We start from the raw sequence: 21,457 nt of genomic DNA on the forward strand, positions 1-21,457 counted from the left end.
CATTTCCCAGGGTGCGAGGGGACAGCAGGGACGGCCACGGAGACGCCAGGAGCACACACACGGGCGGCGGGAGACCCTCCAGAAGATACCCAGCCCGGTCAGGGACTCGCCGTCCTCGTGACTTCCCGCTACCTTCAGGCTTGCTCACCGCCAGTGCGCATGTCTACAAGCAGGGCGGGGCCTCGGCAGGCTCACGTTACCTTCAGACATCTCCCAGCACCCCTTGCGGGCATTCCGGCCCTGAGGAACTGGGTGCCAAAAGACAGTGGCGCAAATGGCGGGGTCCTCAGAGTCGGCTACTTGGAAGGTAATGGCTGCCCAGACCCGCATGGCCCCGAGCTGTGTGGATGCCCGAGCTGGAGGGGCTCCGATACCGCAGGGGCCCTGCAGCGGCTTCCGCAGGTGATTCTCGCACACTGACCAGGGCAGAGGCCGGGGAGACTCCCCCAGGTTTAGAAAACCCTCCTGTGGGTGTGCAGGTAGCGCGGGTTGTTGAAAGGGAGTGCCACTCTCAGGTGCGCCTGTTGGACTGAGGACTCCCCTGAACATGAAAACATGGGAGGACTCGTGTTCTGTTCACACGCACCGGTGGGTGATGTGAGCGACCTGCCTCATCTTAATAACATTTAATAACAAGCTTTGGATCCTAGAGGGGTGTGAGTCACGTTTGCCATAGCAGCCTAGGTTGGCAGTAAATACAAGATTTTGGCAAAAATCAATGAAAGCACAGCATGAGATTCAGCTGTGTGTATGAAATATAGCATGCTATGTGTGTGTGTGTATCTTTTTTAAAAAGGAAATTGGGCTAAAGTGATATAAAAATCAAAACACTTGTGAAACTTAGCAATCCATTTATTGATAATAAACTATAGTTTTACAATCACTTTCAATAACAAAATGTAGTTTTCTTACAATTAAGGCTTACTTGTGATCAAATAGTAGAAACGCATGCATAATTGATCATGTGTCACTCAATATTTACATACTTTACATAATTTATTTAATCTTCTCAGTAACTCTGACCTTGGGTGTATTGTGGATGTCCCCTTTACAGATGAGCTGAGATACTTCAGTATCTCAGTGTTCAATCAACTTCAGAAAGTGTGCAGTTTCCTTTTCGAATACTTGGGGACCATTCATAGCATGTGAGCATCCACTGTGGAGGGATTTGAATGAATTCACCAATAAAACCAAATTCCTTCAGGAAAGAAAATGTTTCCCAGTGATTCAAAGCTAAGAATTCCCCACTGAAACTCATCCTCAACAATGCAAGGATTCAGAGAGGGTACTTTTAAAAAATAGACCTTTAACAACCACATATGGGCCCTTTGACAGCTAGCTACACAAAAGCTAGTCTTTTGTTCACACAGACAGGAGGATTTCACAGCTTTCCAGTGATAGTACAGGGTAATATAATTTCCTCATGTTCAGTTCCTTTCTCACATAATTAGATCCAATTGACAAAAGCCTTTTCGGGACAGTTTCCTAAGTCCCATTTCAAGCAGGTCCATCTCACACCATTAAGTAGGTGGTGTCTTGTGTTGATCCCCAGTATTGTGTTAGGCTCCCCCATTTGTGCCTGTATCACAGCATTGAGTCTCAAGGCAGACCTGCTCCCTGACGCTTCCCACAACGAAGGCTCTCAGTCACTTCCAAGTCCTGAAGACCTGAGGCCATCCTCTCTGCCCCAGAGTCAGGGTGGGGGTGGGAGTTCTTGCAGGCAGCCTTTAGACACATCAAGGCCAGTCTTGGCTTGTGGAGTTCTTGGCAGAAGACAGTCACATACGCCCATCCTGAAGGAGGATGATCCTCAAGAATGCTCTGTGAAAATGAGCTGTGCCATCCGAGGCCCGAAAAAGTTGCTTACGTATGTTGTCATCTTTGTGCTTCTGTTTGCTTCTTTGTGCTGGTTATGTATAAATACCACCGAGCCATTGGAATAAACACGCCTTGATCAGCCTTGTTGTCTTGGCTCCATTCTCTGCCTTCTCTTGTCCCTCTTTTCAGTCCCTCTCCTTCCCTCAGGGTCCCTTCGACTGGTGCGGCTGGCCCGCACTCGTTCTCACTTTCAGTCACTGTCATCAGAGGAGGAAGAGACCAGAAGATCCTCATAGAGGACACTCCTTGTGACCTGGGGACCCTGCCTCTCAGACTCCTTTAAGACATGAGTGTTCTGACGAGCAGGTGTAGACTTCCCTGGATTGGATGCGAGAGAGGTTCTGGACCTGGAACTGTCCTGTTTCTTGGGGCCGATTCTCTGTGTCGTGTCTGGAACACGACTGGACAGTCGAGGTTGGAAGATTGGGCAGTTCTGGCCTGAGCTTGAGCAATGTGAGTTACATGGAGGCTGAGGGTCAGAAATTGGCTTCGGGACTGGCGTCTTTGTGGACCCTTGGGGTGCCCGAGAGTGTGCAGGTGCACTTGTACTGGAGAGAGGTTGGGAAACCAGGAGTCTTGGCTTCTTGGGGCGGTTCTGGCTGGTCTGGATGGAGTCTTGGGCAGACCTCTTGCCTGGAGCCTGGGTGCTGAGTTTGGAGTTCTGGACACAATTTTCTGTGACTGGCTGTGGAGGCAGCTTGGAATCCACCTCCGCAACGTGGATCTGCGCCTGTGGATTAGACCTGTGACCCAGGGTAGTTGTCTTCCTGGCAGGTTGAAGAGGGTCACGAGAGGACACTTTGGCTGTTGGCTTGGCGCTGCCAGCTGGGCCTGGGGTGAATTTCTTTAGAACATGGTGAGGGGAGTCAGCAAAGTTGACCCCGGATCCTTGGGCTGGTCCATCAGTGCTCAGCTGAGGTGTTTTGTTTGTGGACTGGGTAGCACAGCGTGATCTGTAAGGTGTCTCACTAGGCGGTGGACCTGGCAGTGCAGAGCCGAGGGGCGACTTCTTCTTGTATGTTTGGACAGGCAATGGTCTAGTAGGACGCTGTGTCAAGAAAGTTCACGTTAGACCCCTCAGATGGATGAAGCACTCATATTCAACCATATAAAAATGGAAAATCAGCGTGTTAGGAAAAAGGAAATTGATTACTAATAGAAATATTAAGAGAAAGTAGCACATACAGGTAGCACATACAAGATTGCATCTAAGTCAGGACCACAAAAGGGGATGAGACAGCCAATATAAAGAGACAGGTCATGTGACATTAAATTTCACAGAACTAAATCTTGAAATCATCCAGTCACATCTTCAGAGATTGTCTACTCAGGTTAGTGAGGGGGTAAAAATACAACATCAGTCTGATTCCTGTGTGTGCCCGATAGGACAAGACTATCCTTACCTTGTCTGTTGTTAAGATCAGGAGAGTGGCTGCACTGTGGAATGTGCTGCTGGGGTGAGAAGGGCTGACACATTCCGGTTTTTGATCCATGTGTTGCACAGAGAGTGTTGTGAAATTTAAATAGGAAGTGAATTCTACGAAGGTGTATCTGACATTGAAAATGTTCCCTGCAGGTTTGAAAGGCTGATTGCCTGTTGGCAGATTCCTGATGGAGCACCATCATATTGTTAAGGGGCAGTTAAATGCAGAATACAACTACACTGTGATGAGCTTTGAAATCTATCTTGGGCAAGTGCTGTGGCATAGTGGGTAAAGCCACCGCCTGCAGTGCCAGCAACCCATATGGGCACCGGTTCGCATCCAGGCTGCTCCACTGCAGATGCAGCTCTCTACTATGGCCAGGAAAAGCAGTGGAAGATGGCCCAAGTCCGTGGGCCCCTGTAGCCACTTAGGAGACCAGAAGGAACCTCCTGGCACCTGGCATTGGTTTGCACAGCTTGTGGTTGCAGCCATCTGGGGAGTGAAGCAGTGGATGGAAGGACTCCCTCCCACACCTCTCTTTCTCTCCGTACCTCTGCCCCTCTGTCACTCTGCCTTTCAAATAAATAAAAAAATCTTAAAAAAAAAAACACACGTCAATGACCTAATCCATTTTTATCCAATATGGAGAGTGTAAATGAAAAGCATCTTTTTGAAAGGAAACGTGGGATTAATAAAAATGTAAAAGATGCCTTGGATGGATACAAGACAGCACATCGTCAAATCATTCATGGATGCATCAACATGCCTCCACTAGCATTCCCTGGCCAACTTGCAAATAGTGACATCAAAGTTCAAATAAAGCAACTGGAACACGGAATACTACAAATAACACGGGATTCTGTGGGCCAGCCTTGGATTTAACATGATTCCCACACATAAGGGCATAGAATGAAGCAAATAAAGGGCCACAGAGAAAAAACCAGACTGCAGAAGTGGGAGTGGGACTCACCCTCAGATAGGCACATGGTTCTGTTGCCGCCTCAGAGGTCTTCGGCTCCTTCCGTGGCCTCCCCTGTGTTTCCTGTGGTCCAGCTTTCCTCTGCTGCCCTTCATACCTGCAGAACAAATCCTGTTATCTGTCTGAGGAACCTTCCCTACCTGTCTACACGAGGGAGAGCAGACCAAGAGCAATTCCAGAGCCCCGTGCTAGCCCTTGGTTAGGAGTGAGGCAGGCACTGAAGCCCTGTGAACTTGGCCCCAGCGGTACAGTTCTTGTCTGGGAAGCCCCTCCACCTCCAGGATGTGCTGCGTTCCCTGGTGTGACTTCAGTGTTGTGCACTTTCATGTAGTCTGTGGCTGTTCTGGCTGCCAGGAGCAGCATTCCCAGGTATTCCACAGCCCTTCCCTTTAGTGGTTCTTAGAATAGGACGAGCTCGGTGTGCACCCCTGGAAGGTATGGAGCACTTGTCTGTTCTCTGCAGTTTTCTGTCTATGCCTAGGACAGCTCCAGGGAAAGAAGAGGGGACGGCACATTCTTCTTGGTTGACAAAGCTCAGGGCTCAGACTGTGCCTGCAGAATCCTTACCTTTGAGTTCCTGCCTCTTGTCTGTCAGTCTTCCTCAAGGGTTCTGCAGACTGCAGTTGGTGAGGTTTCTTGGGTTTCAGGTTCTCCTTCTCCTGATTGTGACCCAAGGCCAGTAAGGGAACGGCCCCACCCCAGGACTTCATGGGGCACCTCTTGCTTTTGGCCAAGTGCCCAAAAGCTCCACAGTTCTTGCATTTCACCTGTGGGTAGGGGAACTGGTTATTAGGTGAGCAGGTACCAATCACAGGCAGTTTTCAAAGGTGCATATAAAGAAGATTGGGGAAATTAAATAGTCTTTTTGTGGGAGGTAATACACCCATGGCTTTTTATTTGCCAAGAAACTCAAGATATTTCGATCCTCCCAGAGCCAATTTAATCCAGGGAGCCAAGGAGGTAGAACTTTCCTATCTAAAGGAGATGACAGTGGCTGTTCCTCACAGGCTCTGATGGGCCGCTCAGCCAGGTAAGGAGAACACAAACCAGCCCAGCTTGGCTAAGCAGGAATAACTGATGGATGGACACACAGATTCCCGTGTTTAAAGCAGCTCCTCATGGACCACTTTCTTCTCAAAAGCCCCAAGCCTCCGCTTACCTTGCTGTACTCTCCGTCTGCTGGGGAAGCCCTCTGGCGCACCGGTCTTCTCGGTAGGTCATTGGCCTTTGGGGGCCTTCCAGGCTGATGACAGACTGAATGGCGTGCCGTCTGATTCATAGCCTTGGGCTTCTGGTCGGGCTTGCTCTTTAATTGATCGTTGGTTTTCCTAGTCCAAAGAAACAAATTTAAAAATTCAAAATGTATGACACAAGCCCCTCATACGTCTGTTTCTCCCAGAAGAGATTGGAGGGACTTCCTGAGTACTGACCCGCACCCACCACATCTTGGTATCTGTGATGGATGCCCCAGTCTGTCCTATTTTGTGAACACGTTGTAGCGTTTACCTACTGCCAAAACAGGACACTGCCTAAGAAAAGGCTACTTACTTAAAAAGGCTTCTCATAGATGGTGACACTGAATTTGCAACCCTACGCAAAATATTTTTGGTGCTGAGTTTTTGTCTAGCCTCTCTCTCCAGGCTAAAAGCCCCAGCAGTGCTTATCAAAGCCAATAGAAGGGTAGCCAACAACTGGTATTTCAGAAAACAAAAACTCTCTATTTTCACAGAGTAACTTCTTACCCACAAACCGGCAGAATGCCCTGACAAAGCCTTGACATTTCACCTTGTCAAAACAAAACGACTTCTCTCAAGTTAACCGAGGGCAAAAGTAAGTTAGATGCTGGGTGACAGTGAGGCAAAGTGAGACAGTCACATGCACTATTCGTGGAAATAGAATGAAAATCGATAAGTAAGTGCTTGAACTTTATACAATTCTTGCTTCTGAAAAGCCGAATTTGACAAACTGATGTGGTCTGTGATCAGCCAATCAAACGGAATAGTTCCCAACAGTGCCTGTACATAAGCCAGTCAGAACTGAGCAAGCTAAATCCTTCATTTGCATCACAAGAACTCCATGAGACCCTGAGCAGGTAATGTCCCTCAATAGGAGAATCCCCTCCTCTCTTGGGAGCAGGTTCTCTGATCTCCAGTGAGGGCTGCATTGCCCTGGCTTGCAAACCCTGTGATTCACAAAGCTCTTTTTACATTTTTAAAGTCAAGTCCCTGTGAAGTGAGTGTCCTGCAGGCTTGTTCCGGCAGAACTGTAGGGCCCTTGGGGAAATCTCTGCAGGTCCTGGCCCCATGGCTCCTCCCCAAATTTGCTGTACCTGTCCTTTGGGTCGTCTGGTCTTTGGGAAGTTGCTTGGGGCTGGTCCACAGAAAGCTGACATTTTGCTTGGGAGACACAGCGGGCTGTGGGATCCTCTCCAGGCTTCAGGGGAAATCGTAACATGGCCTCAACAGCGGCAACAACTACCCACTTCTCCACCATCAAATCGAGCTGATAAAGAGAAAAAAGGCATCAAGTTTCAGTCTGCAAGCAGGAAGTGACTTTGGGAAAAGAGAAGATAAACTCCCAGTCACTTGAGCATTTTCTTTTTCTTTTACAGAAGTCTTTTTGTTTATATATGCTTAAGATTTATTATTTATTGGAAAGGCAGAGTTACAGAGAGACAGAGGCAAAGAGAGAGAGAGAGAGAAGTCTTGCATGCACTGATGCACTCCCCAAATGGCCACAATGGCTGGAGCTGGGCCGATTTGAAGCTGGGCGCCACGAGCTTCTTCTGGATCTCCTGTGCAGGTGCAAAGGGCAAGGACCTGGGTGATCTGCTTTCCCAAGCCATAGCAGAGAGCTGTGTAGGGAAAGGAGCAGCCAGGAATAAAGCGGCATCCATGCGGGATGCCAACACTGCAGGCGGCAGAACTACCCACTTCACCACAGTGCCAACCCTTTTCCTTTAGGTTTAAAATGTTTTGATTAGCATGGTAAACTTTGTAAGCCTTTTGGGAGGAGCCATTTTTGAGACAGGGAGGTAATCCATATAGGCACCAGTTTGATTCCTGGCTGCTCCATCTCTGACCCTTCTCCTTGCTAATCTGTTGTGGGAAAGCACCAGAAGATGCCTCAAGTATGTGGACCCCTGCCCCCACCTGAGAGACCTGCATGAAGTTCCAGGCTCCTGGCTTCTGCTCCTGGCGTCTGAAGGCCATTGCATCGATTTGAGCAGTGAGCCAGCAGATGGAATCAACCAATCTGTCTGTGTGTGTGTATGTATGTATGTTTTTGTGGGTGTGTCCATCTCTCTGTAGCTCTGCATTTCAAACAAGTAAATCTCCAAGAAAAACCTTTGTGGGGCAACTGCAGTGTTTCAACACATGCCTACAGCAGTGAGCACCTTAAACTTTCGTTATTCCACAGCCAACAATGAACTTGCTGGGGACCTCCAAATAGTACCAACGGGTGAAGGAACAGGGTCTTGCTTTGTTTCCATTCTCTTCATACTATTGGTTGACTCTTTTACTTAGAGCAGGGTTCACTCTCTGGTCACTAAGTTTACTGACAATAGATCACTGTAAAAAGCAAGAGTGGGAATCTGAGAGGCAGGGTAAGGGGGGAAGTGCCACGGTGTTCCTAAATCTCTTCGATGAAATGCATGAAACTTTTGTAACTTAAAGAAAGTCTCAAAAAATGAAAGTGGAGTCTGGGGGAAATGCTGGTGTGAACTGATGGGAAGTAAGATCCATAGCAATTGCATATGCCTGTGTTTATCCTAACGGCCTTTGAAATTGGCCAGTGCAATGTACAGAGAGTTTGAAACACTGACTATTACAGCTGATCATGGGGGGAGTACCTGCCTCGGACTGACCCTAAGCTTTGGTGCCATCTCATTCCATCTACTTCTCACTTGACCCAGTATCTCCCATACTCACATCTCTTTGTGGGATCCCACATTGCTTTAACAGCTCCTTCCCCTGTTCCATTGAAAGAGTGTTGGGGTCCATTGTGGATGCTGCTGGCCAAGGGCATCTGCCTCCCTGGGGAAATAGAAAAGGAAGCCAATGGATTCTTATGCCCTGAATTGCAACTAGCTTCATTTTTTTTAATTTTTTTGACAGGCAGAGTGGACAGAGAGAGATAGAGACAGAGAGAAAGGTCTTCCTTTGCCTTTGGTTCACCCTCCAATGGCCGCTGCGGCTGGTGCTGCGGCCAGCGCACAACGCTGATCCGATGGCAGGAGCCAGGTGCTTCTCCTGGTCTCCCATGGTGTGCAGGGCCCAAGGACTTGAGCCATCCTCCTCTGCACTCCCTGGCCGCAGCAGAGAGCTGGCCTAGAAGAGGGGCAACCGGGGCAAAATCCGGCACCCCTACCAGGACTAGAACCCAATGTGCCGGCTCCACAAGGCGGAGGATTAGCCTAGTGAGCCGCGGCACCAGCTTGCAACTAGCTTCTAACAAGTCACTGAGTATATTGAAATAAAAGATAAGTGAATAAAATACTGTTTGGATGCCCTCCGTCAAAGGTACAATGGCCCCTTTACTGCTCACTATCCACCCCATCTAAATCACAAAGTTAGGAGGAAATATTGGCCTTGATCTACTAATGAACATTTCTGAAATATGGTTTGAATCAGGCTCTATCTCAGGAAGTATGAAGCAGTGAACTAATCCTTTCCTCAACTCTTAACACCACCTTCCATGGATTGTCCCCACCCTCCTAGTTTTCCCATTTCATACACCAAGACCCAAACAATAATGGAAACTCACCTGTCGTCTTTCTCGAGGTCTGAGGTTGCTCAGGTGTGGGCACAGGGCAATTCCTCTGGAGACAGAAGCTTCCAGCACATCCAGTGAACAGGTAGACTGAGGGGGAAGAGCCCGTGTCCTGTGGCTTTATACTGTCCCATGAACCCAGGATGATCACGTGACATAACCTAATCCCCACAAATCAATTACATTGAGATCATTATCATTCAGGCCTCTGATCTGGTTAAGTACTCTATTGAATGCTACTCCTATAGCACTTTTCATATCAATGCATACGTGGGCATTTCAACAACACATTGTATTTTGGTGTTGCCGCCCCCAGCATTTTTTATAAATGTAGTATGTAACAGCGTATTTTAACAATATACGAAAGCTCCTAAAAATGTCATGGGGAAGGCGGTTTCCAAACGAGTTGGTCTTGCCCAGCAAGTTAAGCAGATTAAGCTGAAGCCGTGTGCATTGCTGGTATCCCCTGTTGGAGTCTATGCTGCTCTGCTTCTGAGCCAGCTCCCTGCTACTGTGCCTGGGAAAGTATAGGAGGATGGGCCCCGGTCAGCCACAGGAGAGACCCAGATGGAATTCGTGCCTTGTAGACATTTGGGGAGTGAACCAGTGGATGGAAGGTCTCTCCCCCTCCCCCTCTCTCTTGCCTCACCCTCCCTTTCTCTTATCTCTCCTCCTCAGACTGTTGCTAATCCTTTCCCAGAAATAAGCCACTCATGAAAAACAGGATTCAAAGTAAGGCTTTCTGTTGCAAAAAAATTTGTAATCCATTCATGCTTTTTCACACTGGGCATTATCAATCCGCATTTGAAAGGCTCCTCATGTGCATGGATTGGAAAATGATGGTACACTGAAATAAACTTCTCTTGTAATTCAATTGTTCATGAACTCTTCAAAGTGTTCTCATTGTTTTAGAGAGGGGCTATGTGCTGATGCTAATTAGAAAATATGGGAGGTCAAAATTATGTTTAATGCACCTAACCTGCTGCTCATCACAGCTTAGCAACGAGGGATACTAGAGAGTATCGCTGTGGACCCTCGGGATTGTGTGGCTCATGGGTTGCCGGGCTCCCTGCCTGACACTTCCAGAGACTCTGGTACCAAGACCACAGCCTGAGAAAAGATCAAACTCCAACCTTGAAATGCGGTTTCTGCTCCATGTGTATCACTTTGGCACCTTCTTAACTTGCAGAAAATCTCAGTCCAGCTGGTGTTTGTGCCAGGAATACAGGCCAACCCTCCTCCAACTCCTCTCCTTGAGCCCGGGGCCACACTGATGTTAGAGTGATGCCTGCAAGCCGTGACCATTTTTAGAACTTGAAAACCCATGTTTCTCTTCTCTACCTCTGATGGCTCTGCCTAGTGAGTTGGTTTTCAGCTTCTTCATTTCCTCCCATTCTTATTCGAGTGAAGCCTGGCTCGCTTGTAAAATGAGGACAGGTCAACATGAATGATCTTTGCACACACACATGTGCAGCACTGTAAATGCTCTCTGGGGTATAGTAAATGTTCCAAAACTTCATGGTTCAGTTTTCAGCCCTGTTACTTCTCTAACAAAATCCTGCATTAATTATTTCCTGTCCTTCAGCTCCTTGTCACTCCAACTGTGACCCAGAGAGATCACTTTAATCCCTTGGAAATTGAGAAGCAGGGGCCAGCCTCTTGGTGCCATGGGGTAGGCCACTGCTTGAGACACCAACACCCCACATTAAAGTAGTGATTCGAGTCCTCGCTGCTCTGCTTCTGATTCAGCTCCCTGATAATGAGCCTGGGAAAGCAGCAAAAGATGGCTCAGCGGTTGGTTTGCTGCCACCCTTGTGGGAGACCAGGATGGAGTTCCTGGCTCCTGCTTTCAGCCTGGTCCAGATCTGCCTGGTGCAGCTCTCAGGGAAATAAACCAGCAGAGGAAAGTTTCTGTGTGTGTGTGTGCACACACAGAAACACAGTCTTTCAATTAAATATTTTTAAAAGACATTTAGGAGCTTTGAATAGCAGCCCAAACTCTTATGTAGGTTAGTTTGTTGGGAAACTTAAAGAATTAATCTGAACTTACATTTCTTAAGTGAATATAAAGGAAACAGGGCTTATTACTGAAAACTCAGGAAAAATTAGAGGGCTGTGGGGACCTCCAGGGTTCTCAAATGCAGAAGGCAGGGTCTGATTCTCTAGACAGATGAGGAGAGACCTGCCAGGCATCTGATGCACAGCATCTCGGAAACACTGGCACTGGGCGCCTGGCTTCACCGCTGTGCTTTCACTAGTATCTTTTGGAAATCCCCCACATGCACACCTAGTTAATGTGGTGCAGCTCAGTGGGAAGAGGACTAGCACAGAGCTCTCTATCTTGCTATGGGCTCCCAGCACAGCCTAGCATCCAGCAGACACATGGCCTCCTTGTCAGCCCCTCATAACAGGCTGGGCATTTTCTGCTCCCCTCTGTGTGAACCCTGTTTGTCTCCAGGGTCAAAGAAAAGAAAGAGCCTCTGCAAAACACTCTGCAGTCTCTTTCCTTTGTAAAGTTTTTTTTTATTTATTAGAAAGAGTTAAAGGGAGAGAAGGAGAAGCAGAGACAGAGACAGAGAGAGATCTTCCATCCACTGGTTCTCTCCCCACTTGGCGGCAACGGCCGGAGCTGAGCTGAACCGAAACCAGGAGCCGGGAGCTTCTTGTTGCTCTCCCACGTGGGTGCAGGGGTTCAATGACTTGGGCCATATTCTGCTGCTTTCCCAAGGCCACTGCAGAGAGATGGACCACAGTGGAGCAGCCAGTGCTGGCCCACCACCAAATTCTCTTAAGAGACACAGCTAGAAGCTTTTTGTCATTCTTGGTAATTAGCAATTGGGAAAAAAGATTTGGAAAAAAGAGTTCTCAGCTCCCCAGGGCCACATGGACCTGACCTCTGTTGGTGATATGATGATGGTGGCTCTGAGGGGAGGGAAGTGATCGACTCAAAAATGGGGATCTCGGTGTCTGGCTCTCACCCTCCCCACGATGCTGCCTGCGGGAACCTTCACCCTTAGCCATCGTCCTCCAACAGGGTGAGTGGGGAGACTTTCTTTTTTGATAGATTTATTTATTTGAAAGAGCAACATGGATGAGGGCAGGTAAAGTGGAGGGAGGTAGGGGAAAAGAGAGTGAGAGATTGAGATCCTATACACTGGTTCACCCCCCAGTTGGCTGCAACAGCCAGGACTGGATCAGCTCAAAGCCAGAAGCCAGGAACTCTGTGTCTCCCACATGGTTGCAGAGACCCAAGTCTGTTGCTTTCCCAGGTGCATTTAATAGGGAGCTGGATTAGAAGCAGAGCAGCTGGGACTCCAATCAGCACCCTGATATGGGATGCTGCCATTGCATACCACCTGACAGTAGCCAACTCTGAAGGAATCCTCCAGACAATGACGGCTTTGGGGTTGAGGCCTTCCTCAGTGATTTGGATGCAAATTTATTTTCCACATTCACAGGTCAGGCCAGGGTGTGTCCATTGGCACCACCCACCTCTTAAGTATCTTCCAGGCGATCTCCATCAGCCCCATAAACTCCAGCTGGACAAAGCTTAAAATGCCAGTCCCAAGTAAACTGGTTTCTCTGTTCCCCTCTGTTGGACTCCATATACTGGTAAAAGTCATTTTTCCTACGTGCGTACTGGCTGATGGCCAAACACAAATATCACAATGGCACAGGACATGGAGTACTGTTCTAGGGGAGGCAGTGTTTCTCCATGCAGCATTGCTGTCACTTTCTGATGTTCTGTGTTTGGGTCTCATGCTCTGGGCCAGCGGCTTCATGGTTTTCATTCTATACAAGCATCAGTGGTGGGTCCAACACATCCATGGGAGTCTCTCCCCTAAATCCTTCCCTGTTTCCAGAGCTACCCACAGCATCCTTACACCAAATCCTGCATTTTTCAAGTTTGGATTACTCTTCTTGATAATCCCAGGAGTTTGCTGATGAACACTTCACACTTACTCAGTGCCTCTTTCCCAGCTGCCTGCCCCGTTGTTCGCATGACTGTGACTCCTGTGTACTCGGCTTTTGCCCTGCCTGAAAGAGGATTCCAGAATTTCCTAAATTAATCATGAATATGTAAATTGTCTATTTTTGCCCATTTTTGTTCAGTCATCGATGGACACATCCCTACAGAGCTGAAAGGCTCAATATGCAACAATCATAGTATGGGTGAGTGACGAACAAGACAGAGTGAACTTTGTCCCAGTAATCAATAACTCATAAGAGCAGTTGTAAATAAACTATGATGGTAATTATTATGTAAATGTCTATATCATTGCAACTTCATGAATACCTGTAGTACTGTAGTTTGAATTCTAGCCTATAAAAAAAATTCCATTCTGTAGATTATAGTGAAATTTTTGCATAGTTTTCAATATGGAATATTGAAATGAAAGTTTTCAATATGCAGAAATGAACTCAGCTTGGAATTATTGAAAAGGAGACAGTAATCATATGTGAGATGACCATTTGAGAAAATAGAGAAAACTTCACTTTTATAAAATTTACTTGAAATGGTGGAGAAATAGCCATTTGGAGGTGAAGAGTTATTAATTCATTCTCTTTATCTGGAGATGATGACAGATAGATTTCCAAAGAAGCAAAATGATTATTTTCTAGTTTTAGATGACATTTTCATACATTATGCTTGCATTTGCATTAAAGCTGATGCAACCTTTTGCTATAGTCATTATAGCTTCTACATATTATACTTATTATAGTTTCTATATTTTTTCAAAAAACAAAAGAATTAGTTTGACATAATGGACATATGAAGAACATAAGGGTTGAAAAAAGTGTAAATTACCCTGATTTACTTACTACTCATTGTATACATTTATTAAAATAAACACAGTACCCCATAAGTATGTACAATTTATAAATGCTAGTCAAAAAGTATTTTTACACATTTTAAGGAGATAGAAACACTAACCTTATTTGATCATTACCCATTGACTGTAGACATCAAATTATTACAAGGCACCCCATAAATCTATACAATTAAAATAATTTATACATAAAAAATAACAACTTATATTTTAGTTGATAAAAGGCACTAAGAAATATTAATCAGATATTAGATCACAAAGCAAGATGAAAAATATTTTAATCAGCGACATTATATTTGCTATCAAGCAATATTAGAAGTTTTTACATTTGGAAATACAAAAATAATACTTATTACAGCAATAGCAAACTATTTTAAAGTCTGTTTCGTGTCATATTTATATAACAATGCTGGCTATGCAATTGGTTAAAATTACCTAGAATGTGTTTTTCATTATTAAACATTATTCCTAATATTTTAGCTATATGCACATATCCTAAACATTAAATATAATTAGACAATATTACTTCAACAGAAATGTAAATTCTAGACCTATGTTTTAGTGATGATACAAGTATGAATTTGTATGTGTGTGTGCGTGTGTGTGTAGAGTAGTGGAATAGTTTGGACATAGGTTTATGTCGGTGAAGAATTATTTTAAAATATAAAACAGTTTCCAAAGGGTTTGTGCTGATTTTTACAAGCCCCAGCCATGCATTAGATCATTGGTTTATTCATATCTTTGTCAACACTTGGTATATTCCATCATTTTCATTTTAGCCTTCTGGGTAGTGGGTGCTGATACTGGTTAGTTGTTCTGCTTGTATTTCTCTGATGACTAAGGGAGTTGTGCATCCTTTCCCTTGTTTAGTAGACATTTGGTGCTGTATTTTGGATGTGGCGTCGGTTTCCATTGTCACTGGAAGTGTGGTCCTCAGCATGGTGGTGTTGACAGGGACACTGAAAGCTTTAAGAGGTGAGGCTTAGTGGGAGACCCTTAAGTCATTGAAGGCTTGAGGTAGTTCTCATGTGACCCCTTTGTAGTTCTCATGGGTGGGCATCCATAAAAGGAATATGTCTGCTCCCTCTCCCTCTTTCTGCCTCCTGCATTGGGATGTGAGGTGCTCAGTTCTGCACACACTCCTGCCATTGCCTTGCTTCATGGGCATTGCAGCCAAGGGACAGCCCTCACCAAACCTGTGTTTTCTGTTTGGGGTTTCAGCCTCCAAAACCGTGAGCTAAATAAACATCTTTGCTTACGAGTGTAGCTTTCTCAGTTATTTTGCTATGGCAATAAAAAGCTGACAAATGCATTTGATAAGCCCTTCTTTTAAGTAGCCATTAGTTCACGATGCCAACTTTATTTCCTATCACGTTGGCTGTCTGTGGGCTGTTCCTTTTTGAATTCTCTGTGCAGAATATGAAACTTTTTTGTTCTCTCCCTCTCAAGAATTTTTACTTTTAATGCAATCAATTTTGTTCATGTGTGCCTTCACAGCCCATGATTTTTGATGTCTCTAAGAAATCTTTTCCTATCCTAAGGCCAAAGAAATACTGTCATCCCTTGTTGCTAAACATCATTATCAGTTACATTTTATTATCACTCCATTCAGAGACAATTTTTCTGTGGGTTGTGGTTCCTACCTTTTCCATCAAGCTAAGAAACTTCCACTGATGCTGGAAGTGTTATGTCATACTTTCTCTGTTTCTCTCAGCGGCTCCTGCCTCACCTACATTATCAACAACTCATTTCTGGAGTTGATTTTTCCACAAAGTCTCTAGCCATTCCCTGTGCTAATTCCTGTCTCCCTCACTCTTAAGCAATCATGTTCCACACACCAATATCAGTATTAATTTCTATGGACCTTTCTTCAGATTTATTTATTTATTGAAGGGCAGAGTTGCAGAGAGAGAGTGTGAGAGACAGAGAGAATCTTCCATCCACTGGTTCACTCCCCAAATGGCTGCAAAGTCCAGGGCTGGTGGAGGCTGAAGCCAGGAGCCAGGAGCTTCTCCCAGGTCTCCCACATGGGTGCAGGGGCCCAAGCACTTGGTCCACTCTCTGCTACTTTCCCAGGCCATTAGCAGGGATCTGGATTGGAAGTGGAGCAGCCAGAACTCAAACCAGGGCCCATATGGGATGCTGGCATTGCAGGCAACAGCTTAACCCACTATGCCAGAACCCCGGCCCCCAGTGGCTTTTCTGATCCTGGGATCACTTATGCCCATATTTCAAAGGGAATAACACAACGTTGCTAGGAGAAAACCCTCCATAGTTTTCTCAAGCTTTTTTTCCCCCAACACCCTGTATAAACTTCTGTTCCAGGCTACCTTTTCAAGCTGTTTGCTTGTTTCAATAACAAGAGATTTGGAAGACATAATAGATCTGCTCACCAAAGCAATGGGCAGATTAATGACCTGACCAGTGTAGGAAAGAGAACGCCTCCTCTGAGACTAAGACTGTGCAGGTCTAATTACAACCCACTGTTGAAGACTATGAGTTTCTTAGGCTCCAAGCTTTTCAGCTATGATCCAAATCTACCATGTGCATCATCTGCTGGGGCCTCTTTGCATCACTTCCCTGGAACTTGGTGGAGCAAGGGAAGCAGATGTGCCCATGAAGCTCTTGAGTCAATCATGCCACAAAGAAGAACATCTTTCTCAGCCCCCCACACAAGAAACAGGCAGACTCGTTGACTTGGGAAATAGGGTAAAATCTACAGTGCCTCACATTGCAGGGCAACCTTGGTGACCGTTGTGATGCTGACAGATACATGACAACTGATAGCATTGGGGAAAGAAAAGCTAATGAGACCATGTGTATGTGTGTGTGTGGGGGGGGTGTTTCATGATTCTTAATGGATTCACCAACTTGCTAGAATTCTTACAACATAGTATATACTGATTAATGTCTTATACTCTATGCTTCTCCATTCAATAAGTGCCAGAGGGAATTATCCCAAAGTCTAGCTTGATAAATGTTAGGTAGACAAACTCCACTGCCGCTTGCAACTAGATAGCAGTGTGGGAGTTAGCATAAGTCCCACCAACTTCTAGGTTTTCTAGGCTTTCACTACATATTAACATCCCCTTGGCTGATTTTTAGCTGTTTTTCTTAGCTTCTTTTTTTTTTAGCTTAACACTCCATTTGTTGGTGAGCTGGAAACCTCAGCCTCAGAAGCAATCATCTCAGTGTAAGTAAAGGTGGCAGATAAAACCTAAAAAAATTTAAAGCCTGTTTTTCACTGAAGGTTCACTGGGGTTGTGTACAATGCTCAAAAATCCATCTAACAGCAAAAAAAAAAAAAAATTCCTGTTTCTCTCACTCTCAGTCGCCAAAGAGGAGACCCAAGGCCCTTATTGGGCCCCAAAGGTTTTGATGATGATACAAGTCCCTTTGATTGACTTTTTCCATTTGGAGTCAAAGGGCGATTGGCCTCTTCCTGGGAAACCCCTTTGGGCTTTGGCTTGTGTTGGACACAGCTAGCATGTAAATTGCTTTTTAAAAGTATGGATTAGCTGGGTACTGAGGTACTGTTTAAAATGATGTCTGACGCATACAGGCCTGGGGACTGTCCAGTCTGACTTCCCCATTCTGATATGGCCACCCTGGGCTCCACAGCTAGCAAGAAACAAAGGGCCCCAAAAGTCTTGTTTGCCAAGTAGAAATAGCATATTTAAGAATGAATGCTGGCCGGCGCCATGGCTTAACAGGCTCATCCTCCGCCTTGCGGCGCCGGCACACCGGGTTCTAGTCCCGGTTGGGGCACCGGATTCTATCCCGGTTGCCCCTCTTCCAGGCCAGCTCTCTGCTATGGCCCGGGAAGGTAGTGGAGGATGGCCCAAGTCCTTGGGCCCTGCACCCGCATGGGAGACCAGGAGAAGTACCTGGCTCCTGGCTTCGGATCAGCGAGATGCGCCGGCCGCAGTGGCCATTGGAGGGTGAACCAATGGCAAAAAGGAAGACCTTTCTCTCTGTCTCTCTCTCTCACTAACCACTCTGCCTGTCAAAAAAAAATTACTTTTATCCATTTAAATTTATAAATGTAAGCCTTAATAAGAACCAAATAGAGTTCTCTCTCTGTCTCTTCCTCTCTCTTTCTGTAACTTTACCTCTCATAAAAAAAATTTACTGCATATGGGTGAAATGATCATTTTTCCATTCAATTGTTGTTTATAGCCATTGTCTGTATTCCCACTAAACTAGTTAAACTTATTCTTGTTAAACTAAACTTGTTAAACTTATTCTGTGAGTTAAGCCTTTTTACTGTAATTTTATTTTAAAATATTTCAAAAATTAAAAAGAAAGGGAGAAAGAAGAAAGGTGTGAGGGGAAGAGAAGGAGGGAATGTAATTTTTTAAGGATTGATTGATTATTTATTTGAAAGGCAGAGTTACAGAGAGGGAGAGGGAGAGGCAGAGAGAGGTCTTCCATCTGCTGGTTCACTCCCCAATGGCCAAAATGGCCAGGGCTAGGCCAGGCTCAAACCAGGAGCCAGGAGCTTCATCTGGGTCTCCCACATGGGTACAGGGGCCCAAGCACTTGGACCATCCTCTGTTGCCTTCCCAGGTGCATTAGCAGGGAGCTGAATCAGAAGCAGAGTCGCAGGAGCTCAGACCAGCACCCATGAGGGATGCCTGCACTCAAGGCAATGGCTTAACCTGCTACATCACGGAGCTGGGACTTGAACTAGTGCCCTTATGGGATGCTGGCACTGCAGGTGGCAGCTCAACCTGCTATGCCACAGTGTCAGCCCCCAGCATGTAATTCAATGTCTTATCAAGTGAATTTTCTCAGCATCTGCAGATTGCTTTAACACTTTTTGTTTTATTATTGTATAGACTCCAAATTTCTCTACTGAGAGCATTAATAACATTTCAGTTCCACAGATTTCCTTAGGATGCCATTTACAATCACCACTTGATTGTTTATTGGGGAGCAGAGCCTTTCTCACCACTCAGTGGTATTGTGACTGTTTCATAAATGAGCTTAGGAGGAGCATGTATGAATAACACGTGTAGAATATGCAGATACATACAATTTAAGTATTCCTCTTAAGTCTGGGTAATTTTATATTCCTTATCCAGGCAAGGGAGAACCTAGATGCACTGGAGTCCCGGATCATGAGGATAAAGGGGCTGACCATTGGGAAACATGCAGCAATGAGTGTAGAGGCATTCACCAGCCAAAAATTCGGCTTATTTAAGAAAGCAAAACACCCATGAAAGATGGAGGAAAGAGTGTAAAAAGACACAAAAGTGCTCACCAGAACTAGGGTGTTTTGAGTGGCTCTGGCCTCAGGAGCTGATTTGCATGAAACACTGGTCCTATGAATGTATTGGACCTGCTGTCTGTGCCTGTGCAAGATAAATATCATGGAGCTACTGGCCCACAACATAAGCACCAGGCAGAAAACATCAGGAAATAATAACAAAATTGTATACAATAGGTAGTCTATGATATTGTTATGATCTTCAGCATAACAGAATCCATAATCTCTCCTTGTGATATTTTTATTGCTCCATTGACCAGTCATTTTCATCAGTACCATAATATTTAGCATCATGTGCAGGATCCAGCAGAGGATATTGGAGAGGTCCATGTACTTCAGAGCTTTTGCTTTAAACTCTGCATACCTGGAGTTCCTGGGATTGATTATGATCACCTGGAAGACACTCAAAAGGGAGGTGGTGCTGATGGAGACACCCCTGCCCACTCTGTGGACATAGAAAACAAGTTTGCATTCAACGTCACTGAGGGAAAAACTCATCCCAAAAGCTGCCATCGTCTGGAGTACTCCTTTAGAGAGGATGACCAAGGAGTTGGCTATTGTCAGGTGTCTGAGAATTACACCCGTGGACCTTACCCTATACCCAGTGAGGTAAAGGAAGAGATAATGGTAGAGAAGATAGAAATTTCCCAGAATTCCAACAGCAGTCTGTAATAAGTAGACCATTCCTACTATAAAATCTCTGGAGAACATTCTGTAAGTTTGAGTGACTGGAATTTTTTTTCAAAGCCAGAGGACCCTGTATGGAAAAATGAGGCATGGGCTACATATATCATGTCAACTTAAATTCAATATTCTCCATTTACACTAGTTCCCACTTAGAAATAATGTGGTTTTTTTTTTCATTAGTGGGCTTCCAAGAATTGAACATATGGATAGACTTTAAAGAATACTTATAATGTACAAATCACTGAGGATACACCTGTAGCTATTTCATTATTCTTCATTATCCTGTGGGTTTGGTACTACCGTAATATTCATTAAAAGGGGAGAAGCACTTAGGCAGAGAAGAGTTAATGTTCATACCATGTTTCAGGGGAAAGTAAGGACTTGAACCTGGAGGTACAACTGAAAAAAATGGCATGCATTTAAATATCATGCTATAGAACAAAGCTAGTTAGCTGCTTTCTAACTAATTTTACATCTATTTAGTTATTTTCATACATTGTCTTTTTTTGAGATTGGGGTCATTTTGTTTTATGATTATAGTTGTAGCTATTTTTAATGTATTTTTAGACCATTATCAATTCTGAAGAAAGCATTAGAGCTCTTAGTAAAATACAGATGAATGCATGAATGTGCTACAGGAGAAGCTGGAGTCACATGAATGCATGATTCATCTGATATTAGAATGGCTGCATGATACTGCAGGACCAAAAGTGTTAGCTGGTCCACCCTACCTTGCGCCTAACACAGGCATTAACCTGATACAGGTTCTGTAAAGAAGGAAAGCTTAAATTGCCTCTTCTAGCCCTAAATATGTGAATTCTTTCAAGCCAGGAAAGACGATAAAAGCAATCTTAAAACCTCACCAGTGTGCATCTCAGCAGAGTTGGAGAAGAGAAGTGGCAGTGGATTGTCTTTTGCTTTATTGAATGTGGCAGACACGCTGTAGTAGAAAACCAGAAATGGCATGAAATTGGCCGTAAGACACAGAGACTTATTTTCTTTATTACTCTGATAAGAAAACTTATGTATTTATAAAATGGTTTCCTGTGTCAAGTATTTGTGCATCCAGAGCTAATTTATAAACTATTCTTGTAGTATCTTGTTATTTTGAAAGATTTATATAATGAGTTCTGGAAATATGATCAATAACCCCAATGAAACAAACAGAAAAGAATGGCTATAGAAGGACTCAGTTTTTTTATGCCAAGAATAAAATAGCATATATTACAGAAATTATTGGATATTAACTGTGGGACATTAAACATTAATGTGGGATAAAATGTTGTAGGATAAAAATTGTTACTTCTAATTTTTGAATCTATACTTATCCATGAACACCTGAATTAAGTAAACTAGTAGCCATTGGGAAACACTTGTGAAATATATTAAAATATAGACACACATACAACAGAACTAGTGAATACTTTATAAATCGAAATTATAGAGTCTGAGATCAATATTAGAATATTTTAAAGCAGGGGAAATATCACAGGATACATTTGAGCCTCACAGCTGCTGTCCTCACACCCATTGTTATAAAGTTCTGTTTTCCCATATGGGCACCGATTCAAGTTCCCGCACTCCACCTCCGATTCAGCTCCCTGCTATGGCC

General features: G+C 44.8%; 1 protein-coding gene across 1 annotated transcript; it reads right to left on the reverse strand.

Annotated features, from left to right (window-relative positions):
• Positions 1 to 18,927: 18,927 nt before the first annotated feature.
• Positions 18,928 to 19,869, reverse strand: LOC133748721 (vomeronasal type-1 receptor 4-like). The gene has a single exon (XM_062177653.1). It carries the CDS (start codon positions 19,867 to 19,869, stop codon positions 18,928 to 18,930), a length of 942 nt encoding a protein of 313 aa, XP_062033637.1.
• Between the last annotated feature and the right edge of the window lie 1,588 nt (positions 19,870 to 21,457).

Source organism: Lepus europaeus, chromosome 19 (assembly GCF_033115175.1).
Source record: "Lepus europaeus isolate LE1 chromosome 19, mLepTim1.pri, whole genome shotgun sequence".
NCBI lineage: Eukaryota > Metazoa > Chordata > Mammalia > Lagomorpha > Leporidae > Lepus > Lepus europaeus.

Coding starts and splice junctions, on each gene's coding strand:
- LOC133748721 (XM_062177653.1), bottom strand. CDS start 19,869: ATGTTCTCCAGAGATTTTATAGTAGGAATGGTCTACTTATTACAGACT.